The sequence below is a fragment of the Telmatherina bonti genome (genome assembly GCF_933228915.1).
Source record: "Telmatherina bonti genome assembly, chromosome: 24".
NCBI classification, from domain to species: domain Eukaryota; kingdom Metazoa; phylum Chordata; class Actinopteri; order Atheriniformes; family Telmatherinidae; genus Telmatherina; species Telmatherina bonti.
In genome coordinates, this window is record NC_136633.1 from 17,342,665 (window position 1) to 17,368,914 (window position 26,250).

The 26,250-nt window shown below is 38.6% G+C and overlaps 1 protein-coding gene across 1 annotated transcript in view; it reads left to right on the forward strand.

Moving 5' to 3' along the window:
- ncam2 (neural cell adhesion molecule 2) overlaps window positions 1–26,250 on the forward strand; it is a gene marked incomplete at both ends in the record, with an annotated part of 361,006 nt that overhangs the window by 316,634 nt on the left and 18,122 nt on the right. The window contains one exon of the mRNA XM_079263891.1: window positions 3,608–3,817. Within this exon, the coding sequence (XP_079120017.1) occupies window positions 3,608–3,817 (210 nt within the window). The remainder of the gene's footprint in view (window positions 1–3,607; window positions 3,818–26,250) is intronic.

Genomic DNA, 26,250 nt, shown 5'->3' on the forward strand with positions numbered 1-26,250 from the left:
ATCTTGTTGGAGCTGATCAGCTGACCTCAACAACCAGGAGAGGAAATGTTCAGTAGACCTTTAGAACAAATAAAATAGGTTTAAAAGGAACTCTTACAGTAAACAAGCAGCCTGTGTTAAATCTGTTCAAATGTTCATTTTAACTGAAAAATTTTAAGGCACCACAAACATTTCCAACCTTAGAACTTTGTGCTTTTGACTCGTTTTGATATTTACTATGCACATTCCTGGAGCAGTCATAGTCCTGCAGCGTCCCGAGGCTGAGAAACCGCACTTCAGAGCATCATGTGACAGCTATGTTTTGTTTTACAGCACTGCGTTACACGCCACTAACTGGATCTCAGCACACGACTGTGAACACACCATTACTGATTCAGCAAAAAGGGAATGATGGCATTATTATAAGAAGGAGGTAAAAACAGATGGTGATAGAGCAAACAAGATGAAATTCAACATCTGACTTTTACTGGCTGGAGGCAACTCAGAGAAGAGACAGGACGCAAGATGGATGCTGAATTAGAGTCCTTACAGGCCCAAGGTGATAAAAGTGAAAATGTTCAGTAGTTCTACTCCAAAAGCAAGAAAGATGATTAAATTTACTCTTAATACAACTTAAATAAAGATTTATGTGTGTGTGTGTATATATATATATATATATACACATATATATATATATATATATATATATATATATATATATATATATATATATATATATATATATATATACACTACTCACAAAAAGTTAGGGATATTTGGCTTTCAGGTGAAATTTATGGAAAATGCAATATGTTCATGCTACAGTGATATAATATCATAAAAGTAAGACATTTAAGTAGAAGGATGCACTACTGATTTCCTCATCTCAAAAAATTCATTCAACACAAAAGGTAACAACAATGGTAGTTACACCACAACAAAAAATTTGAACGTCTCAAGATCTCGTCATGTGCCCTTGAGCATCAATTACAGCTTGACAACGACGTCTCATGCTGTTCACAAGGCAACTTATTGCCTGCTGAGGCATGGCATCCCACTCTTCTTGAAGGGCAGCCCTCAGGTCATTGAGGTTCTGGGGTGCAGGGTCTCGAGCCTCTACACGACGGTTCAGCTGATCCCACAGGTTTTCAATGGGATTCACGTCTGGAGAGAGTGCAGGCCATTCCATTTGAGGTACACCAGTCTCCAACAACCGTTCCCTGATGATACGGCCTCGATGAGCAGGAGCATTGTCGTCCATGAAGATGAAATTAGGCCTGTGCTGTTCATGTAGGGGCACAATCACTGGATTAATGATGTTATTCAGGTAGTATGGGCTTGTCACTGTACCATTCACAAAGTGTAGGGCAGTTCTGTACCAAGTGGACACCCCTGCCCACACTGTAACACCGCCACCACCAAAAGCTGGCCTGGTGACAACAGTGGCGGATGCATAGCGCTCTCCCTGACGTCTCCAACATCGTTGCCGGCCATCATTTCTGCTCAGTGTGAATCGACTTTCATCAGAGAACAGCACTGAGGCCCACTGGTTCTTCGTCCAGCGTAAATGCTCCCTGGCCCATGCAAGACGATGATGCCTGTGCCTGGTGGTGTGGTCAGGTACCCGTGCAGGTCGTCTAGCACGCAGACCACGCTGATGGAAACGGTTTCGAATGGTCTGACATGACACTTGGGTGCCTCTCACCTCTCTTAAACGTGCCTGGAGTTGAGTGGCATTCATCATCCGGTTTCTCAGGGCAGTGTTCACAATGTAGTGGTCATCAGCACGGGATGTGGCCAAAGGACGTCCACTTCTAGGCCTTTCTGTGACTCTTCCAGTCTCTCCATATCTCTGTTGCAACCTGCTGATGACACTCTGTGACACTCCAAGCTCAGTGGCCACTTCTGTCTGAGAACGTCCTGTTTGAAGCATCGCAATGGCAAGGGACAGTTGTTCCATTGTTAGGTGTCGTCTTGGTCTCATGATGTCAAAATGTGAACAGCATGATGAGGACAACTGTTTAAACACCAGCTCTCATTGAACCAGGACATTTATTGGTCAATTCAAGGATCACACACCTGCCGTGATTTTTGCCGTTAAGCTCCTTGTTAGAGAACAGCAACTTGTGCAAAATTTATTGAAACATTTAACAGTTTGACATGTGCATTTAAAAGCTTAGAGAAGATCACATTAAGTTCACCTGTACAGGTTTGAATGCATTTTAGGCTTGTTGTGAAATTTCACCCAAAAGCTGAATATCCCGAACTTTTTGTGAATAGTGTATATATGACGTGACTTTGACGTCGCTTTCACTAAAAGTCCATTTAATTTGCTTTTTTTAGGTCATTGTTGTAACCTGCTGGTGTGCTTTTACGCTGTTCATATGTTGTATTGATTTTCATGAAGAGCTCTGATAACTGGTGAGTGTTTTTTGCCTGAGAGACGAACATGAAAAGATGTTTTAGATTTCTAATGGCCTATTTTTTTCTGTTTTACAGCGATCATTACTGATATTAAACCAACACAAAAAGAAAAAAAGCATTTACTAAGTAGACAAAATGAGAACATTCATCTTCTAGAGTCTTTTTTTTCCTCCTTTTTAAACCATTTCCAGCTCTGCATTTTATCTCAGATGAGAAAATAACTCAAACTGAGAGATCTTTCTTTGTATTCGACACAATCGCAACACAGCATGTAACACTGGGAATGCTTTTTCCTCCCAGTGGAGTAAGCATGACTCACTGGATTGATTTGTTGCTGACGACTGAGTTGTTGGTGCGTTGGTGGCAAAATGAATCATGTTGAGCTCACGGATCTGTTTTTCAATCCTTGTTTTGCTTACAGTTTTAATGAGAGTACAAGCAAACTCCAAAAATGAATTAATTTGACCCTTTTTAAGCTTGATCTTTGAGTATAAAAATACTATGAAGCAGCCTGGATTTAAATGGCACTCACAAGTAAACTAAGTGGGTTTGAATCACTCCAAATCTCTTCCTGTATCTTCCTTTCTTCAAATGTGTCCAAGCACATATTTTCCTGTCCTGCAGAGAGAGTAGAAGCTATTTAAAATTGTACTTCAGCAAATGGAGGCATGCAGTTGAAGACAGGGTCAGATGTGTTTGCAGAGGACGAGTTGGATGACAGCGCGGGAGAAAAACGCAGATGCTTTACAGCCCAGTAATCTTTGGCCATCGCCTGGCATCAGGGACGCACAGCTGAACCTGCAGACTGGAGTCGCTTGTGCATACACACATCATATTCTCGTATCTGACAATCCAGACCTTGATTTTGTATAAAACGTTTTCACTGCTCCCCTAACTGTCATTGAAAACGTTGCCAAGGTGGCACAAGTGGTGACTGCACAGCTCGTTTGGCCTGCTTTCAGTGTTCAGCTTCAGTTTCCAATCCTTTGTTTGTGGCCGACTGAAGGAAGCAAGGTAAAGAGGGGGGGAGACCATGTATGAAAGGGAAGAAGAAAAGAAAGAATTACACAAAGCAAGTGACCAAATGAAAACTGCGGGATTGCCTTTTCTTTTTACCGATGCTAACCGTTTCGCACCTGCGACTCCCAGAACCCCGAGATTACAAACAAAAAGGGTAAACATGTGTTTCTGTCAAATGAAACAGCCTCTCATCATTCCAGTCTGCTGTTTTCTTTCCACCAGGATAAAGAGGAACAGTGGATGACCAAGCTGGTTCCCGGAGCGAACGACTTTGCGATGCTGCAGCCGCTGCAGTGGAACACGAGATATGAAGTGGAAATCACAGCGCGCAATGTCAAGGGTCTGTCGGAGCCCACCTTCTATCAGTTCTTCATGCCACAGAAAGACATTACAGGTAAAAACATGAGAAAAGATCTTTAAAAAAAAAAGTGCATTTATGCTTTTTTGAAAGATCTATTGTAGAACCTTTACAAACTCCTCAGAAGACATTTTTGGACTTATTGTGTCAAGCGCTGCATAATTCATGCTGCTGGAAAGAGAGACAGCATTTGTGATAACAAGAGCAATGCAGCGAAATGTTCCAGGCGACGGAAAGCAAGCCTTGTCACTGTTGCTCTTTCTGCACAAATGAGACTCCTGTCATTGGACAAATTGCTGCCCCTGCCTCTCATACGAGGATTTTTTTCTCTGCTTGTGATCTTTAGAATTGGATTTAAATTCCACAGAGAAGCTCTTTGTTCAAAAGTATTTTTTTCCGACACTGAAAAGCAGCTCTGAAACATCCCGGAAGCTGCATTAAAAACCTCGATATAACATTGCAACAGCTGCATATGGGCTCTTGTCTGAAGCAATGAAAGAGAAACACTTGTTGAACAAAGTAATAAGCACAAGACTGAAATGTCTCACGAATTCAAAAAGTGCAGCAGCATTGCTTTCCAAATGATAGATTTGCATTAAAACCAGACATTAGCATTCTTGCAACATGCAAGAATCAGTATCGGTGATTATGAGGAGCTATTTGGAGTTATCAAGCTGAAAAGTGATAAACCGTGCACATTTTTATGGATTTTATTTAACATATTTGAGAAGCATTCTTTCCTTTATTGGCAATGAAAACTAATTTACAGTTTGTCGACCACTGACTGTTTTTACCAGCAAACACTGAGCCTGATCTGACGTGTAAATCAAAGTATCATCTGCAAAAAGGAGAAGCTTGTATCAAGCACTGAAGCAATCTTCTTTCAGCCCTCCACAGTGTCATTGTGACTTCCAGTTTCCTGTTTAGTGTTGTTTCTTGTTAAGACCATTTTACACAAAGATAATTAATTTTAGTGGAAATATTTCAGGTATCAACAAACATCGGTTTTACTCGAGGATTCGTATGAAATGCATAGTTGCGTTGTTGGACCCTTTTTTTTCCATCAACTGGTTCAGGAAGTGAAATTGCTGTTGGGTCAGTCAGCAAGATTAAATATTCAGGATGATCCATGTTTTCATCCAATCATTGCAGTCCTATCATCTTCCACTACTACCAGTAAAATATAATGGGATTTATTAGTACTCATATCAGGGTACTCGCAAGTATTCAAACATGAGAACTTGTACCTGTATGTGTTATCAGTGCATCCTTAGTTTGATTTAAATGTTAATTCAGTGGCAGGGGCTCTTTAGTCACTACTGATCTCAGTAGTTTGTTCTATAAAAACCTTTAGGTACCATAACAGCTTGGGAAGGAATAAGAAAAAGTAACAAAGTATTATTTAACATTTGTGGAAACATTCATAGCTGTGTGTGAGTTTTATCCTTTTATGACTTGTGCAAGCTTTAGTTCACCTAGAGTCTGTTTTATAGATATGCCAGCTTTAAGTATGACATTTTAGAGAAAGAAGGACTTCATGATTTGGTTCAGCAGATGAAAAGCCAAAGGATTGAGACTGGGCTGTGCATCATAGTGGGTATGGGTGAATAAAAAAGCATTTTTACAGTCCATGTAATGCTTGTAGAACCGATGAAAGGTTAAAGATGTTATAAAAAGTACAAACCCTTTGAAAATGCCATAGGAAATGTTTTGCCTGAGGATCGCTGTGAATTCCTGAGAAAGGAGGACAAAAAACTGTGTGAGGTGAAAAAAACTGAACCAACGAGGAATCTGAAGCTTGTCTCATGTTTGTACGAATTATCAGAATTTTATATGAACCAGAATCAGACTTTGAATCTGGAATGTTTACTGGTCTGAGTATTTCACAAACTGCCGATCTATGAGGATTATCATGCACAAACCATCTCTAGGATTTACAGAGAATAGTTTAAAAATGAAAAAATACCCAGTGAGACGCAGTTGTCATGCTGAGCCAAAAGAGGCAAACCGGTTAGAGATGAGAAAAAGGTAACATTAACTCATATGAGCAGTGGTAACAACCCAACTATGCAGAGTGGCATCTCTGAACACACCCAGCCTCAAAGCAGATGGGGTTTACACTGGGTCACTCCTGTCAGCAAAGCACAGAAAAGTATACAATCCACACAAGCTGTGTTTCCATAACCCTTCCAATGGCGCAAAAACTAAATATCACAATAAAAAACACAAATGGATACCTTGTATTTCCTAAAAACTCAAATATCACTACATAGGTTTATGCTCTCGTGAGGACGTTTCGATATGAATATATATCGCAAAAGTGTAATGGAAACAGTTTTTTTGCATTTATGCGTCCCTGGACGTGATGTAAGGGGTCATGCTACCAGTTCGTTTCCGGCAAAGATAGTGCAGTATGGAGCAAACAGAAAATTTCAAGAGTTTTACAATGACTTAGAAAAAGAAAATGACAGAGAAAGGCTTTGGAAAGCCGTTTCAAGTTCTCCGCAGCAAGTAAAAAACCTGAAACAATGCTACGTGGCTACTTTGCATATGCCGCAATTCTCACAAAATCTCATGTAGCTGAAGAGATTTGAGCACTGAGTCTTTTTCACTTCACACCGTTCAATCAAAACACCTGCAAATCGCTGCTGATGCTCGTCAAAACTTAAAATGATCACTTTTATTTTGAGGAAATCTAATGGAAACACAGCTACTGACTCAGCAAAACTGTACAACAGAAGATGGAAAAGCGTCTGGTCTGATGAGTTTCTGTTACGTTCAGATAGTACGCTCAGAATTTGGCTTCGACGACGTGACAGCATGGATCCATCCTGCCTTACATCACCAGTTCAGGCTGGTGTTGGTGTAATGGTGCGGGGCATATTTTCATGTTAAACTTTGAGCTCCTTTTTTTTTTATCAGTTAAGCATGATTTAAACACCACAGCCTACCTCAGTATTGTTGCAGACCATGACCAGCTCTTCATGACTGCATCATCTTAATGCAGCAGACACATCTGCTGTTGTCATGCTGTCATACCAATATGTTTCCATCAACTTGTAACTGCATGACATCAACAATAAAGGCAGTTCTGAAGGCAAAATGGGGTCCGACCCAGTAACACCAAGGTTCACCCAATGGAGTGACCATTGAGCATATAATGTAGATTCATTCCCTCTTCCTTATAATGTAAACTCTGATGTCAGTCGCAAGTAAATGACCATTAATCTTCTCAGTCACTGTAGAAACTGTTCATTTCAATTGAACTTTATTTGCAAAGCACCACTTCACAACACTGCCATCTCAGGCCACTTTACAGACACAACATTTGAGCCAATTCATGATGAAAAGCAACAAATTTCATTGAATCTTGACTTGATTGGAAGTTATCTGACATGAACTGCCACTTGTTCATTCAGCACTATTTATGGAGCTGGCTTGTCAACATTCATTCTATATTTAGAAAATATAGAAAAAAACTTTGAATCAAGTTGAGTGAGAGCACGACTTGCTGAATGGGAATTACTTCTACATTAATTCCCGGCATCGCTCAGAGTTTGTATAAAGCAAATATATCAAACATTTGTGTGCTGACCATGAAGACCTAATCAAAGTTGTGCTTTTTTTATTTGCTTAAAGCTGTGGTAGGTAATCTTGCTCAGAGACTTTTTTTTTTTTTTTTTTTTTTTACTCTGGGTGAAGTGGTTCCTCGACCTGATAGTAGTCAATACATTTTGTAATCATGAACAATAAGAAATATAGTTAGACCCCTCAGTTTACTGTAAATCTGTAAAAACCCTGACCAATTAAACATTCAGACCAAATTAAAGTTGTTCATTTCTTATATTTAGTAAGCTTTTTCTCCCGGCTCCCCTCCTCCCCCTCCAGCAGCGCATACTTGATAGCCACACCCTGCATATAAATAGTGTGTTAGGATGAAAATACAAAGTAGTGAAGAAGAAACTCTGAAGGCAAACGTGGCTGAGAAAATGCAGGAAGAATTTTCCCGACCCAGCTCAGTTTATTTGCCTTCTCCTGCTAAACAGCCGAGAAAGAGAAAATCGTTGGTGGAAAATGCTGCAAACTATAAAAGCACTCGGAGAGCGTAAACCTCCACCACCTCAGCCTTTAAAATATTCCTGGATCCAAACGGTGATCTGGATCACCACCAAAATTAAATCAAACTTAACTTAACTTTTTGAGTTATCTTGAACACAAACAGATAAACGCCGGTAAAAACATAACCTCCTTGGTGGAGGTAAGAAAAAACCCTTGGATCATGCAAGGAGCAAAAGCAGAGGGGGAGGAGCCAGAACAAGGTGCTACTTTCAAATCTTGCTAGCTCCCCAACATTCCCTACCCCAGCTTTAATTTAATATTGATTTTCCTTTATTTTATATAAGTATAAAAAATTGCTTCATAGTTTTCAGTTTATTCATAGAAGTTGTAACATAAGATCATTTTGTGACAGTGAAGTGCAAATTATTTATTTTATATCATCATTTAATGTGAGTCATGCTGCATTTTCACCTCAAGTAGACAGCATTTTCTGGTTTTGGTGATCTGAATGCTGAGATTAAATTTTCTTTCACACCTTCTCTGGTAAACAGCACAAAAAGCGTGAACACACCTTAGTTTGCATCAGAGTGGTCCAGCAGACGACGAGTGAAAATGACCCTCAGGCATCAGCTTTCTTCCTAAGACGCCCATGTTTATCTTCTTCAGCGCAGACTGACTGCCTCGTTTGAAAGACCAACACACACGATGACACTGGCCGTTGCACAAACACTCATCTCATTCAGCTCTTGGTCTTAATTGTCGTTATTTTGAGGTTGTGTGGCTCTGCTGCATAATGCTGTGTTTTTGTCTTATTGAGGTTGTTCCTTTTTTTTTTTTTTTTTTAAGGAGTTAGCAAGTGATCCTGAAGGAAAGATAATTCTTGATTTACAGACGCGTTTTCTTTTTTTTTTTTTTTCTTTTTTTTTTTTTACCGTTTCGGCAAATGTGCAAATGTGTGCAGAAATCCAAACAAAAGGATTTGAGGGACGGGGCTTTTAAAATTTGTCACACCCACTCATGTTTTACACATTTCATGCTTCAGACTGATCTTAAAGTGGATTAAATTATTTCTCCCTTTTTTTGCCATCATTCCATTCAGTTCCCAAATACAAAAATGGGTTTTTAGTGTATTTTGTACAACAAAAAGAAATAGACTGAAATATCCGATTTACATTAGCATTCAAACCTTTCATTTCATATTTGTAATATCCCGGAGGAATCATCGGACAAGCTTGGCACTCCTGTCCTTTGTAGGTTTATCCAACCTTGATTGATATTTGAAAAGAAAGGAAAAGAATTAGACTCAGGAATGGAAAAGGAACATAAACAGAGATTTTACCAGTCCTGATGTTAGTCCTCATTAGTATGACCAGGATGCATCATGGTCGTTTTTATGATATTTCAATGTTTTATTTCGTGTATAATGTCATACATTTAACTGATTAAGAAAACAATGACTTTAGTAAACTGACTAAGAATATCGGATTTCATTGTAATGACAATTTACATTGACAAAAAGGGAAAAAAAAAGAATTGTGCACAGTATCTGACTAAACCACACCTTGGCTTGTGATTGGTTGGTTCTGTGTTTCAGACATTCCTGGTACTAAAGCACATTTGCAGCTGAGGTGCAGCAAATTGCTCCAGTCGTAACATTTCTTGGTCTATCTTTGACCTTTTTAAACTAAAGTATCTCCAGGCAACAGAAACAACTTCTATTTTCAGCAAAATTGCTCTTCCTCATCATGTACTTTCACAACTTTCTCCATCCATTTTACTGTTTAAAGTAGCCGGTAGCTGAACGCATGTTCACTGGTTCAGCAGTGGAAAGGTCCCCCTACATGCTGAACCACGTTAGGATGTTTAAACCAGTGATGCAGGGTAAGATAACTCCATATCGTTACAAAACTAAACCAAACCAATAATCTTGAGTGATTTGCTGCTCAGCCCCATCTAACACCATGTTTTCCGTCTTTGTTCCGTGTTTTTAAGCTTCCTATTTTCTCTGTGTCCTGGCAAGGGATGAGAATCAAGTTTCAAAATTCAAAAAAGAAATGGAAACACATCTGGCTTGTTGATGCTTCTGTACATGCAGCACATGACGGCAACCTGCATAAGCCACTGCTGTACGTCTTGTAAATCAGGCATCATGGCAGAGAGAGAGAATCGGTCCAAAGCATGGCTACATTTTACAGAGAGGGATGACCACAGCGTTAGCTAGAATGTCTGTAAAACTGTTACCAGCATACTGAAACCTTTTGCTACTCCACATGGGACTACCTCTCAAGGATATGATGTATTTGATGCTCAGTACATATAGTATGGATGCTACTGCTGCTACTTCCCAGCCAGACGGAAGGTAAGCATCCTTTGTTGTAATTTTCCAATAGGAATCAAATAGAGACTCATTGAGGGAATTAAAAATCATATCAACAAGCAAAATCAATGATAACATTGATATCAATAAGATAATCAATTTCTATACTTAATCCAGACTGGTCTCACAGTCCCTGTTGCAGAAAATAATCCCCACAGCATGATGCTGCCACCTCCGTGCTTAGTGCCTGGTCTCCATACTGGATTTTAACCGTTTTAAATGGCAAATTTTCCTTTTAGTCAAATTCTCACCAGAACCTCTCTAATACAAGCACAATATAATTCATTATAAGCTGCATTAATAGAAGTTAAAATTCTAAACACTAATTTCTGCTTTTTATAGATTAACAAGTACATAAACTGCGAGTCTGAACAATGAAACCTTCAAATCATCTAAAAACGCTGCAGCATACAACCATGTTGGAAGTAAAAGAAAGTGATTCAGACACATCTATTACCAGGATTATTCCTTCAGCGTTCTCATCCAGTACCTTGTCAAGACCTCCCATTCCCACCTGATGATAAGAAAAATAAGCTTTATTTTCTGAGTTGTTTGGCTTTCTCCTCTGAGCCTTTTCCAACATTTATTTGTGCTGTTGGAGATGGAGGCAGCGTTTGCCTCGGCTCTGACTGTAGAAGCTAAACGGCTGGTAAGGGTGCAGCTTGCTTATCAAAGGGAAAACAAGAGCTGGGAAATGGCAAGTTTAAGGCGGGTCACTTCGATTGGCTGTCCTGTCTTGTTAGTGAACAGTGGTGCATCGTGGGAAAGACTGCGGGGAATCGGGGAGAAAATGTTCTTCTCCTAATGTGTTTGTTTGAACGAGTTACGGAAGAGCTTTCCGGCTTACAAAGCGTCATGAGGAGCGTACAGTAGACGGAGAAGACAAAGAGCTTCTCACTGTGCTGGAGAACCAGCAGGATTTCTGGATCTGCTTCGTCTTCGACCATCAGCTTTATCTTCAGGCGTGGAGAGGAATAACAGGGTGAAGCTCATAGCAGCTCCATGCCAGCTTAAAGTTTAATAATATTGGTTTTTGTTTTTTTTTTTGTAGAAATAGGCGTCACTATTAATACTTTCTGGCAGAATGATGTTTGTTTGCTTACAGAAAAACAACTCCTCCCAATTTCTTCTGCAGTAAATCAAATTTGATTTTGAAGGAGTCTGTTCGGAGGCGACTCAATCAACAATATTAAATATGAAATATGTGCCAGCCCGAGTTTCAAACCCTTCGATCCACTCCACGGCTTTTCTCCCCATATCATCCTGTATAAACAATCTGGCTGCACACCTAATGAAACATCATCTTCGGTTTATTTATTTATTTTTTATCCTTTTTTTTGGCAGTTTTTTTTTCTTTTTTATTTATTTACTTTTTTTTACCCAAGACAGAAATTATGTTCAGTTCATATAGAGTTGCCTTCTATCTCTCGCCAAACAATTTTCTCCCTTCAATTCTCTCTATGTATTATGCATTTGCAGTGTATTGAATTGGCACTTTCACTTTTTTTTTCCTCCTCCTCCTCCTTCTTTTGCCATCCTATTTTAGTTTGTAACAGGCTGCATAGCCTTCTTCCCCTCCTGCTCGCAGAGAATCCTTCAAGAAAAACGCATTGATTGCAACACAATCCTTTGTTCCTTTTCAATTTACTTTTCTTTTACTTTTTTTGCTACATCAAAGCTTTCTTTTCCCCACTCATCTTTCAGCCAATCAGTCTTTCTGCCAAACACAATTACAAGATTTTGCCTTTTAATGTATGCTTTGTGTGCCTTGTCCGCCATCTTGCATCCTCCCTGCACCGCACGGCCATGTCTGCCTGCTAATCACGATGTTTTATAAAAATACAACAATTATTTTCTTATTAGTGTAAATCCATATCTTTATAGAATTCCTATGCCAACCCCAAACAGCTAATAAGTAACTAAATACATCCGCCTGTAGCGTTGTTTAGCATTAGCCTTTATGTGAACATGACCTAAAGGTACAGTTTGTTACAACGTTTGAACAGCGTGTTCTCACTTGTTCATTTGTTCATTCAGAGACACCGTAGCAATAATGGAGGCACAAATATAGTGGCGCCATGTTAGTGGACCCACAGCAAGTAGATATTAACTGTTTATTCTAACACAATGAAAACGTAACTGTTATTTAAGTTAAGTGATTACATATCAATATAAAGGTTAATTCAAATTTTATTTACATAGCACATTTAACACAACTACTGTTGATCAAAGTGCTGAAAAACTATTAAAATCAGACTAAAAGTATGCATACTAATGATAGCAATAAAACTATATTTGGTTTAAAAGAAAATATTGTAGGGACAACAGGTAAAAACACAATAAAAAGATTTTTTTTAAAAAACAAAAACAACAATAAAGAGTAAGAGAAAAAAATAAAATTAGTAGATGTAAATAAAAATAGCCAAGATATCCTGTTCAGCTACAAGTAAGTATTCAAATGTTCTCTCATTGATTTGTGATTTTCTTACATGCTGCACCTTTGATATTAGTTTTTTGAGTGTATAGAACTTTATTGTCTAATTTTCAACTAGATAATGCATTTTGCAGGTTTAACTGTTTCATGTATGCATTAATAAAAGGCCTTTTTTTTTTTTTTTTTTTTTCAAATAAAGTATTTTGCCCGTATGCAATGGTACTTTTTTGGTTAGTTATATTTTATTTTGTTCTGTAAAAATATTGATAAAACAACATATTATCAAAATTATATTCTGTAAATATTCATTAAAAACTAGATGTATAGTTTTATCTTCCCATTTATCACTAAGGCAGGCTTGAATACTTACAGTGGATGCATTTATGGTCAATTAATATATTTATTGAGTTAATGATATATTTAGTTAACCTTCATCACACTGCAAAAAAAAAAAAAATGTTTTTTCATTATAAAACTGCTTTTTTTTCACAAACAGAAAAAAAATCATGCCTACCTGTTTCAAAAGCAACACAACTCGATTGTCCTGCTCTGCCCCCCTTTGCATCTTTTACTTGGTCCGCATACTGGTTAGTCTCGCGGACGAACAGAGCGATGATCTCTTCATTGAAGAATAGCTCAAACAGTTCCCCTTCAGACACATGATTGTGTTCTGAATATGGCCCTTTATTTATAAAGCACATCATGCAATTAAAATGGAGCACAAAGTGCTTTACATTACACATAAAAGAATGGGAAAAAAAAAAAACAATAGGATGGGGGACGTGACGGGAAACTGGTAAAAGTTCCACAGTGTGTCTTTAAGAATAGAAGCGCAGCGTTTATTTGGAAAGATTGCAGAATTTCTTTCATCGTGTTCTGAGGTCACAGATTCTAGTTATCCTACAACTGAATTGCAAATGGTTCTCAGACATCCAGTTGTTTATAACCTGAGTTATGTGTTGTACTCTGCATACTGGAGAAGAAAAGGGTCCCATCGGTATAGCTGTGAGAAGACAAGCTATATGTTGAGATAATATGAACTTGGGGAAAACATGTACAAATAGAATAAAAATGATCCTAAAACGGATCCCTGCTGGACACCATCACCTGCTGCAGAGAACTACACATGTAATTATTAACTGCAACACAAAATGTCCTGTCTGTGGCGTAGCCTTTAAACCATTTTAATACAATTCATGGTTAGTGTCTCCATTTAGAAAAAAATGAATATTGTGATCAGCTCAGCACTAAGGTTCAAAAGAAATGGGATGGAACAGCAACAGTGATCAATAACCATTAAAATATCATTACAGAACGTGACAAGGGCAGTTTCTGTGCTGGGATTTTTATGGAATCCAAAAAGAAAATCTAATCTATGATAATAAAGCATATTTCTCAGTTATATGTATTCTTAACTCCTGGAGTACTAAATTATCTGAACATGCTGATGAATTGACTTTCCCACTGGCTGACAGTGTGTAACACAAAGGCAGAAGAACCAAGGTAAATGATTGCTTCCATGGCAACTAACTTCCTTTATACTCCTGTAGGAATGTAGAAGAGCATTATAGTGTGATATTTCCGCTGTGCTGCTGCCAACGACATGCTACGCGGTACTACATGGTGGTTGTTAGTACACCTACAGTTGCCTGATGTACTCCAGCTTTCTCTTACTGTTAAGATATGCATGTTAGGTTAATTCTCCCTCTGAGTGGTTGTTTGTGGCCCTGTGACAGACTGGCGACCTGTCCAGGATGTACCCTACCTCTCGCCCAGTGACTACTGGGATAGGCTCCAGCTTCCTACAACCCTGAATTGTAGAAAACGGTTAAACAGATGGATGGATGAAATAGAGTCAGTCTGATGCCTGAGTCAGCTTTTATCTCAACCTACAGTTTGTCACAGCGTGACGCTGCTTGCTTTGCTATGGCTGCTGTCTCAGTTCTTCCACTTCCAGTCCTGAACCATCAAAGGAGATTTGATTGAACGGGGTGTCACATATTTATTTATTTTTTTTCTTTTTTTTTTTTTTACCATTCTCATAAAAGCGTATGAGAAAACAATTTTAGATATTAAAGCTAAAAAAAAAAGCTTTTCTCTTACAAGCCCTGTTGAAAACATCTTCTTGGAAATGATGCCAGCAAATCAGAACACTTTTATGGCCCCCCATTACATTAATCAAGCCCCTCATCAATTTTCAAAATGAAAGTCATAATTTTTAAAGCAATGTAATGAAAAAACAACAGCTCTTTTGCTCAGTCATTTACAGCATGAAAATACAAATCATCCACTATCCAGAACGACTGAGGGGATGACTTTCATTTTCATATCATGACCCAGAAGTTTAAATTGAATTAAAAGAATCTGTCAAAGGCACGCTGAATAAACGACCAAAGACGATGTGGTGGAATGAGAATTCAGTCTGCAAGGATTAGAAAACAACTGCATAATAGAAAACATCTCGATGAGGTAAACTGCCTGCTAAATATTAGTTTTTCCTGAATTTAAAGCACTGCTCACTACATTAAAACTAGCTATTAGTGAATCTACAATGACTCACGATTCAATTTGATTCTGATTTTTGAGGTGACGATTCGATTCAGAATCGATTCTCAATTCAAACAGATTTTCCTTTCATAACCATTTGACTTAAGTGACAAAAGGGGCTAATATTCCCAAGTAACTTCATTCTTCTATAAGCTCAAAAAAACTGAGAAATTATTCGGGACTATTTGATTTAAATTGTAACATGTACAAAACTTTTTTTGCTCGTCATCTTAATTCATTTTAATAAAGAAAAACAAAAAACAACCCAGTAGCCAGACCATCATTCAGCTGTGATAATGCCCAAGAAGACGGGTAAAAAGATCAATAAAAACAATATAAAATGACCAAAAAAAATTTCATAATGGATTTTTTTTATTTATTTGACAAAAATATTTTTTCTAAACAAAACTATCTATTTTGAAATTGTGAAGCAAAAATAAATCCCGATTTTAATTTATTTTCAATTAGATTCCCCACCAACCATCTATGTTGCTCTAAACCCACACATGAGAAACTGAAAAGCCTCTTCTACTTAAATAACACCTAATCCAGGCTTTTACCGGCCAAACCAGTGGCCAGTAAAACCAACTCGACACAAAGATTTAAGTAAACAAGACTTAAGTCCAAGATCGAATGTTTGCTTTGTGTAAAATGCACCAAAGTCAACATGACCATACCTGTCTTATTACCCATTGGTGTGAAGATCCCAGCTGACTTTTTTCTTGCTTATTTATTTGCTGAACACAGACAGTCCTGATGAGATGAAAGGATTGTTTTTCTGGTGAGCTCATATAGCAATGAGACAATATCAATGTCAAGCTGAGAGGCAGACGCAAAGCAGGAACAATGACTCAAACACCAGCCTTGATATTGTAGGAACTATCTCAGCCACACCGAGCAGCTGCAATACAGACGATAAGAGTCGATTTACACCGATGATGCAGGCTGCATCTAGGAAACCTTTGGCTAAAACACACACACACACACACCCATCCCATGTGACGGTGCGCAGGCTTGCAGTGAGATCGGATCTCAGTCTGGTGGGAATGCAGTCGATGCAGTGTGATCATTTTCTGATGAATAAACACAAGTTGAAATATTAAACCTCCTGAGTCCATCTCTTCCTGCTTAGCTTGATGAAATCGCAGGTAGGAAGGAGTAATATTTACCTTGCAAGGTGGCTTGTGAGATCTCCATCAAGGAGAAATCCATCTTACCAGATGGCAGAGGGGTGGAATTGTGTCGGCCAATCAGCTTCTTGCATTAGCATCTGCAGACATCAGCCACTCCTGATGTTTAGCATAGACTAATAAGCAGAACAAATAGCTCAACTTGAGAGCATTATTTCAGTGGAGGAGGAACCCCAAAATGCATTGAAGGCTTATAGGAATTAAGTAGATATGTAGCATCTGGAAGAGTTGAGTTGTAGAATGAACGGAACCAGACAGGTTGTCCATCCAGTCACCTGCTGGGAACAGCTTCCTTACATGGTGGTTCTAATGTTGCAATAGGAATCCTTGACCATGGCGGAGGTCATTGTCCAGCCTAGCCTAAGTTTTTACTATCTTAAATGCAAAATACAGAGAATAACACCTGTAGATTATATTTACTTCTATTGTCAGGAATAGTACTTAAATCACTGTTCTGGCAAAATACTGAAAGGTCCAGTTCAGATTCAAAACTACAAGTGAAGTATTGTTCATTTTTAACCATAAGAAATTATGTCCAAGAAATGACTTTGTCATTACTTCCACTCAACTTCAGATCAGTGTGTATGATCATTACATGAACATTTAAGTACTGTAGATCGGGGATCCCCAACCCTGGTCCTCGAGTTTAGTCGAGGACCAAACTATCACTCCATAGGAAATGAAATTTCTCATTCATGATTCATGCAGCGTAAACTACTACTACTACTTTCAGATCAGCTACAGCAGGGACCCCCAATCCTGGTCCTCGAGGACCAGTGTCCTGCAGGATTTTCCAAGTGTCCCTGCTGCACCACACCTGATTCAAATCAATGTGTGTTTAGCAGACATGTGCCGAGCTTGTCTAAGTCTAACTCAGGTGTGGTAAAGGTCTTTCTACAAAGACCTTTACCACCTTTACTACATTACTATCAATGTTTCTCTTTTCTTATTTTCCACGCTTCCTCCCCCCACAATCACTTCACTTCATGTTTTTCCTTCTTTGATGTGAGTGATTTATGTACAGTTGCTTGCTCTTGTACTGCATAGGAAGTAAGGATGGATGTATTGCATGGATGATTTGTAATCGGTGTAAAAATGCTTAAAAATATATAAATAAATACATTTTTTATCTTTTGACTTTCTTTGTTTGGAAAGTCCAGTTCGTTTGAGGAGCTGTGAATGAGCAACCAAACTCTGATGCGGGTCAAAAACTGAACTCTGGGCCACCTACAAGCAGTTTGGTTCGCAGAGAATGCAGTACTGTGGCACCTGGCTGTGGTCCACACTTAACCTTGACTCACCGCCTCCTGGACAGTGTGTTGTCTGTTGTCTATTGGTTTAGTTTGTCTCTCCAGACTGCGCCCCCATGAGGCACAGTCTGGTGGTGCCTGTTTTTTTGCCCTCCACCCTAGATCCTAACGTACCTCTGGTTCTTACCTTTTGTAAGGTGGCACTGGATTTCCGTCTGCGAGGCCTAAGTCTACTCAGACCTGTGACCTGTGTACAATGTTAAATGTTTGTCTGTTAAATCTTGGACGAGTTGTTCTTAAAACTTGAATTTCCCCCTTGGGGATGAACTTTTTTTTTTTTAATCTAATCTAATGTATTACATTCTAATCTAAATATTCTAATAGAAATATGACTAACGCAACACTGCTGGGACTTGTTTTTGTCACAACATACTATATATTAGACTCCACGTTGCATGTTTCCACTCAGAAAGTAGTTAAGTAGTCATGCAGGGAATAAAGATGCCTCTGTTATTGTTTTAACAAATCAAAATGTGATGTCTCTAAATGTACCAAGTACTAATAGGAAGTATGATCCTCCAGCTTCAGTCTTCCAACAAGCCCTCAAGGTGAAAGACTCATATCTGTTAATTCTTTATAACCTTAAAAATGATTCACTAGTGTACTGTAAGGTAGTTGTTTTCACCTGTAGCATTAGGTTTAAATACTCCTTTTATAAATGTTTCTATACTGGAGCAAATGTGATGGGCAACTCTACTCTTTAACAAACCATAAATTCGGCCGTAGGAGATACGGTGGGCGTTTGAATAGAGTTAAATTAGTTTGTTATAATGACAAAACCAACAATAATGGTTAACTTAAACTTCCTGTTTTTGGTTCACACTAAAGTAATACTAAACTGATGTAGATTTGAGGTAAAATACATTCTTTTTACGATGCCACACACATGGATGCCATTGTTTCCTTTACATACAGCTACTCTCATGACCAGCAGAGGTTACTATTCCTTTAATGCAATTGTAATGCATATTTGTCTGCATATATAGCTACACATGGGCAGCAACACAAACACTAATGAAAGTTTCTTCTTCTACTTCTATGTATAGGTGACACGGCCATTTTCTGTGTAGATGGATCAGCTGGCCAAATTCAAATGAATTCACTCTCATTTAATAGAAATTGATTAAGCAACATGATTGGGTACGAATAGAGGCATAGTTTTTCTTTTTTCTCTCTTTGAGCTTGATTTCTAACTGAGACTTTAAAAAATTAAACTTCACAAGTGAAGGAAAGCAAAACATTCATTCCTAAATCAAATTAACTTTTTTTTTGCGTATCTAGAGGATGCTTTTTTGTTACATTATGAAATTGACAGGCATACCACACCACCGCACCATTTTTGTTATGGTGTGATAGTTTTTGTTTGGTTTTTAGTTCTGGTTTCCTGTTTTATTTTGTAGTTTTTCTCCCTCGTGTATCTGGTTTAGCTTCCCCTTCTTGTTCATTTGTTCACCTGGATTAATTGTGTCTATTTAATCCACGTTTCCTCTGTATACCTGGTTTTAGTTTTCATTCGCTGCTTCATTGTTTGGTTGTTGTTCTCCAGTTTGTTTCTTTAGTTTATTAAAATTCAGTTCTCAGCACTTCCTCTGCATTCCTGCCTTTCCATTCTACATTTGGGTCCACATCTCTGCAATTCCACATCTCTGCAATTTCACTACACCTCTCCTGATGCCTTGTTTTTTAAATAATTTAATCAGTTCTACTATTAAGGTCATGTATTGGGAACTTAGTAGTAAAGTGCTCTTCATCCTTTGGATTCTTCCTTCCCAAAGTGCTTCAACTAAGATTTCAACTGCAGAGATCAAGGTGGAGATGCTTGAATTACATGAGTTCCAACCCCATACAGCAACTATTACACAAAAGTAGACCAAATTTCTTTGAAGTCTTTTAAGGTTGATTGCTGAGGAGGCCATATTCTCTAAAATTAGAGTAATTTCCCAGGTTTTTCATTACCTCTTTGCTAGCCGTGAGTGCCCTGAGTTGCATTGCATACAGTCTGCTTTTTCCAACGAATTTTAGTCAAAAGTTCTCATACTTCTACTTCAAACTAGGAAAAGTTTAATTATGAAGTTTTCTGCAAGTATTTTTTGAGGATTTTTTTTCCCACTTTACACAGCTCATCACATCACAAAGTACCTGAGATGAATTTTCACTCCCATCCACACTGATCAGGTCCATCCCCACTAATGTTACAATCAATGAATGCCTGTCTAGTCATCATTAATTGAGTCGGTTCCAAACAGATCCAATCTAGAAACAGTCCATCACTGGTCAAGCCTAATGAGTTTATATTGTCAAAGATGTATATGAATGGCTTGAGGTGGCCCCTATGCAGTTGGATCGGCAGCCATTGAGTAATGCTGCTAATGTGGCAATATATCAGCAAGTAATCAGAGAAAGTCAGTAAAAGGGTTAATAGAGCAGGGAAACGAGAATGGATGACCGCTTTTTTTCCACGCTAAGTCAGTTTGTGGAAAGTTTGTTTTGCAAAAGAAATTCATTACCATCTAGTGGCTTCAATCAAAACCTGTTTGTGAACTTTGCCAGGTACCTATGGGACAAACATTTGCCTTTCTTGATATAGAAATCCAAGGTTTTTATCCGAATGCTGCATTTTCAGACATAGGATGTGGAAATGTGCTCCTGGATGACTATGCAACTTAAAATGTACACATGAACAGGGAAAGTTGTTGCTTAAATGCAATGAAGATGAGTATAAATAGTAACTGGTTATGGTGATGTGGTGATCTTTGCTTCTGCTCTGTAGGTTCCTGGAGTTACTTTCTTTATGTAATTTGGTGTCCTTTCACCTGCCTTGTTTGTTTTCTGATTGTCTTCATTGTTGCCACCTTTGTCTTGTTACCTCCTCAGCTTTCCGGCTTCGTTTTTCCAATTATTGACTCATACATTATCCTAACCGCGTAGTCCGATTAAGTGTCGCAGGGAAGCTGGAGCCTATCCCAGCAGTCTTTGGGCAAGAGGTGGGGAACACCCTGGACAGGACGCCATCAAACTTTTTCAATTTAGTCATTTCATTTGTAATTCCTTGCAATATACCTCTTTTGGGTTTCTGCCACATTGAACTGCTTGGACTCTGCATCTGTCGTTGTGTGGCGAACCTTCCAGCCTTTGTTCCATACTTGTGTCCATCTAGTAATGTCTGTAACCAGCTTCGAGCTAATATCATAAATAATATCTTAAATAAGTGACTAATTAATCAAATTAATTGGTCTTTATGGATGTTCTATTTGTTTTAACTTGAACAGACTCCATGTTTCATATTGGAATGTAGGCAAGGTATTAAAACTAATCAAGAACAATTGAAAAGGAGCTTGAGGTAAGCAAAAAGTGCTAATTTACATCTAGCAAAATATAGAGAGTGAAACTGTGGCGAGGGAGAGGATAATGAAGATGGTAATTATTGCTCAAATCAGTTTATGTGTACAAAATGGATAACAAAAGAAAATTACACTCCGAACCAATATTGAAAATGGACAGAGAAATAAATTTGACAGCAATAACGATTTTTGCCATCAACAAACACTCTCCAGCCAGCATTTGTTTACTGTATTGAACCCAGCAGTGCAGCTCTGCCCATCCCCAGATTGTAATTTTCAGCTCACTTCTTTTCATTGTCGCTCTCAGCCCAAAAATTCAGACATAATTAAAGGTGCCAAGTGCAAAACTGTCAGACTGTGAGTGGTGTCGGGATGTTTCTACCAGGCTGATCTTCAGCCAGAGTGGATTAAATGTTTTGTTGCAGCATAGTCCATCCTGCAGCTGCAGCATGAACAAAAAAAATCACCTCAAACTTAACTCTCCCTCTGTGGACATATTTATTATGGGATGAGGCATGCGCAATACATCAGAATGGACCATTTCTGAAGGAAATAGGGGTTTTAAATCAACAAACACAAAATATAAAGGGGAGCACTGTTTATGCAAAGTCATCTGGGAGTTATCTTTTGCAAGAAGAAGAATTAGGACCACAAATCTTAAAGGACTGCAGTTTGTCATCCAAATAAAAAATAAAGTGCCAGACAACACACTGAGTTATGGGAAATGTTTTGCTGGAGAATTGTTACCACAGATTAGATTTTAGCATCATAGATGAGAAGCCGTTGTCAACATTAAGGCAATAATGTCAAACTGAGTCAGGTTTTGTACTGTCTTGGATCTGTATGAAAATGATACTTACGAGTGACAAAATAAGTACAATCACCTTGTTGGCCTTGAAACAGTGTTTTCTTATATTGAATATGACTTAAAATCAAGGTTGTTCCAGTCAGCTGCGTCTTCATCGCCGCCTGTTTTCACATGTAGAGCGAAACATCTGACCTGATGTATTTATACTCTTATATTGTTTACATGAGTTGCATAAAGGATATTTACAAGCCACACCCACGCTGTGTCCCCATATGTTTCTGCTGATTTGAGGCTTTAATTACATCCATCCTTTTGAGGGCATAAAGGCTCATTTTCCTTTTCTTGGTGAAGTATGGTTGAATAAGCTGCAAAAGGAAGAAATCTGTTTTGGTTTTTGGCTGCAGAAGTACACTTTGCTTCCTCTGTCATTTAATTTAAGTTCTAACTTTTTCTGATGTACATTAGCATTTATGATAAGGCATTTGGAAAAGGGTGTTTCTCCCCATAACATCAGTTTTAGGTCAGCTGATTATTTGTTATGAGTAAAAGCATGTTTTGTTGCTTTACCCAAAGCACATATGAAATATCTGTTTTTGTCTCCCTTCTTCATATTTTACCTGGTTTTCCTCTAATCATCACGGCTGTTTTAAAAGGGGAAAAAATCCCCAGTTTTTCAAAGGCTTCTTGTTTGGATAAAAACTAAATGTGATTTGTGGCCACACACTCTCCTGGCTTTGTTTCCTCCATGTTTATGAAATTTGAAGTTAAGCAGCTTTTCATGCTTTAATTCCTTTCTGAGCTGTTTAATAAAGGCAGGCACCTTGTTTCTGGCTTAAAAGTAATTGCAGATAAAGTAGAAAACAAAGATAGTTTCTTTTTGGATGTTTTAAATTCTGTTCTGGTTGAAATCTTTGAATGTTATTATAGTGATGAAGGTAGCAGGTTATTTAAGAATCTGCTCGAAACCCGCACAAGGTCTAGTTAAATGCTTTTGGAGTCATAGTAAAGGAAACACTTGTGAGATCAGGTCACTTTTGAAATTATCATTGTATGTGTTTCATGATGAAGAATAATTAGCACTATGTAAAAAAGTACAAGTACAACTTGTGTTAATGTGTGTAAATTTTGAAGGATCTTTCATGTCATGTAAGAAATGAACTGTATGGCACAAGCAACTCAAGTGATTTTTATTCAACTTGTCATTTTCTTTTCTTAAGGCAAGGCCAGTTTATTTATATAGCACAATTCACCAACGCAGTGACTCAAAGTACTTTACAGAGACAATTAAACATTAGAAAACGAAAAACATAATTTAGAATTAAAACAAGAAAGAAAGAAAGAAAAAGAATCAACATCAAGTTAAAAAACATGCAGATTTGGAGTTAAAATAAACTCAAATAAACTTGGAATAAAAACTAATGAAATGTAACTGAGAACAGGAGGGTCTTTAACCTTGATTTAAATAAAATGAAAGTTTCAGCTGATCTGAAGCTTTCTGGGAGTTTGTTGTAGACATAAGGAGCATAGAAATTGAATGCAGCTTCTCTGGATTTGTTTCTGTCTCTGGAAACTGATAAAAGACCAGATCCAGATCACCTGAGGGGTCTGATAGGTTCATAATGGGACAGGAGGTCTCTGATGTAGTTTGGTCCTAAACCATTCAGAGCTCTATAGACCAGCAGCAGAACTTTAAGGTGTATCCTCTGATGGATAGGCGGCCAGTGTGAAGAGCCCAGAACTGGACCAATGTGGTCCACCTAAGAAACTCTATGTAACTAATTTGGCCTTTTATTAGCAAAAATCTAGCATTGCATTCATAAATACACATTTTACCAATACCTAATCACAATCACATCCAAATGAAAGCGTTCTAATAGCTTAGAATGAGTTTTTTATAAATACGTTGGTGGCAGCCATTTTGCATCGCCATCTAGTTGCACATTGACATTAGCTGTTAGCAGTAGCTTGGTAGCAAACACATGGAGGGCAGCTTGTAACTTATTGGCATCAATAACGAAATAAAATTACGTGTTGTTCTGTACCTCATCTGATTGGACACTCCCAACTTGTACAAGATGTGAACATTTTCACATTTATGACTCCCCGCACCTTCACTACTGGTTTGGTTAGCGCACCATTCGATGGGAGTAATTCTCCCACACTGGGGATTTAAAAATCAAGTATTTAGTGTAATGAAGGGGTAAAAATTTGTTTTTCAAAAAAACTTTGTTGAACTAAGTCAACGGGACTGAATTTGTTTTTTTGTTTTTTATTTAGCTGAAGGCCATCCCAACACCCTCCATGGCATGCCACTTTTGTAAGCACAAACACATAAAACAATAAGCTGCCTTCTGTCATTTTGCCAGTGTATTTTATGACAGCTCAGACTAATCTCTAAAACCGGGGACAAATGGAATAAAATGGCTCTAAAACAGCAGCTACGAGTAAACAACCTTGTAACAGATCAATCCCAGCTCAAACTGTCGAGCCGCTGCGTGGCACTTTAAAGCAGCGCTCCTTATCGGATGGAAGTTTGATGTTTATGGATTTCAAGAGTTTCTGCTGGCAAAGCAAAATGGTAGACTTTAATAAAAATCTTTATCTGGACACTCAAAAGCACTTCTAATAAAAAAAGATTTCTTCTCCCTTTTGGTTTGAGAGTAAACGGCTGCAGTTTCGTCCTTTTCATGATGGAGGCGTTAATGGATGAGCGGGTTTAGTGGTTGGTATTATGGTTGATTTATAAAAGCAACACAAGCTTTGTGTTAAATAAGAAAGCATAAACATTGATGTATTTGCTTAAAGCTCCGGCGTTGTGATGGTGAAAGAGAAAAGCTCAAAGAATGGATTAGAGTTCCTTTTCTCCTGGAAGATGTGAACGCTTCAGGCTCGCTGACGAGGTGTTGTTTACCGCCTCTGAATCTGTGCTTCGGCAGCCAAATTAGCTCAAATAAACTTTCTAAAGGTAAGATAGAAAACAGTAGCCTGTGGCAGTGAGGGAATATTGATCCAGTGTACAAGTTTTAACTCCCACGTGGCGCCGTCCCGCAGTAAAAAGCAAAGTGTTTTAATTGGAGTTCTATTTGCCACAAGGTTCTTCTCTTCGTCTCTGTGCTTTGGGTGGCCGCCAGGCTCCTGTGTCTGCAGTCTCAGCTGGAAGTCAGGAACAAAGTCACCGACATGAAGTCATTTTGGGGTTGTGACACTCTGATAAGTTCCACTATGGTGCAGGAGTGTTTGGGGAACGCAGGCGGTTCAGCGGTTCTGGCTCCGTATGCCAGCACACTGGGTTAGAAATGAAACAGCGACTCAGACGTTGATGTGTTGACTCCTGGCTTTGATTTCACCGGGTTCAGTATCACAGATTCATGCTGCCACGACGGGATGGCGTGCTGCTCTACTCTGCAGGGTACAACAGCAACTTTCTCACTGGTCATTTTTTTAACGATTGAAACATTTCCAGTCGTAATCTCATTGCTGTTTATCTAGTTTTGCATTATTGTACTCATTGCGTATCCTTTTGTTGTAATTTTTCCCCTCTAGGATCTCCTTCTGGACAATTAGTTGCTATTTGGAATGATTGTGTGGTCTATTGCTGCTCATTCTGACAGCATTTTACCTCCTTGTGGTCAGGTTGCATCTCTTTTTAACCAGTTTACAGTATGTCTTTGTGCTAATTAATTGTCTCTGGTCTTATTGTGTCAGTCTGCGGCCAATTTGCTGATGTTTGTGTTAATTCTCTCCCATTTTCTGCTTCTGTATCACTTCTTGAGCATTATTTTTCCCTTGTTGCTGTATTTCCTTTCCAAATAAACATGCCATATTTGACCTTTTGTCTGCACCCATTGGACCCTTCTATAATCCTTCCATGCTTGGCACTGCGCAACAAAAAAGACATTTTTTTCCCACATCAAACAAAACCCTTAAAGCATCAAAAGTCTGGTCTGCAGGATTACAGCAGTGGACTTGGATGTGTTTTGGTCAACGCATGCCACTTATTTACCGTATGAACTGTTAAAGTAGATGCAAGATGAGTCCTCGGGATGGTTTGACCTTTCGGATCTTGCTGTGAGCAAGTGCTACTGTAGAGCTGCTATGTAGAGACTGAAGTTTTTATACTTTTTTCTCCTGAGAGGTTTTGTGTTCAATCCAGGACTGAGCTGGATTTTCTCCAAACCACCTCGGTGCCAGTTGTGGGGTCAAACATGAGATTTTCTCACTTGAATATGCAAACAATGAGTGCAAATTGTGGGGAAAGCTGACTAAAGGCTGCTCGCATCTACGTCTACCACTGTCGGCAATGAAAATAAAGAGTTGGCAGCGCCTACTGTTTACTGACTGGTCGGTGGCAGACTCCACCAGTCCGGAGTGGTTACACCTTCACGCGAATGTCTCGCCCTCTT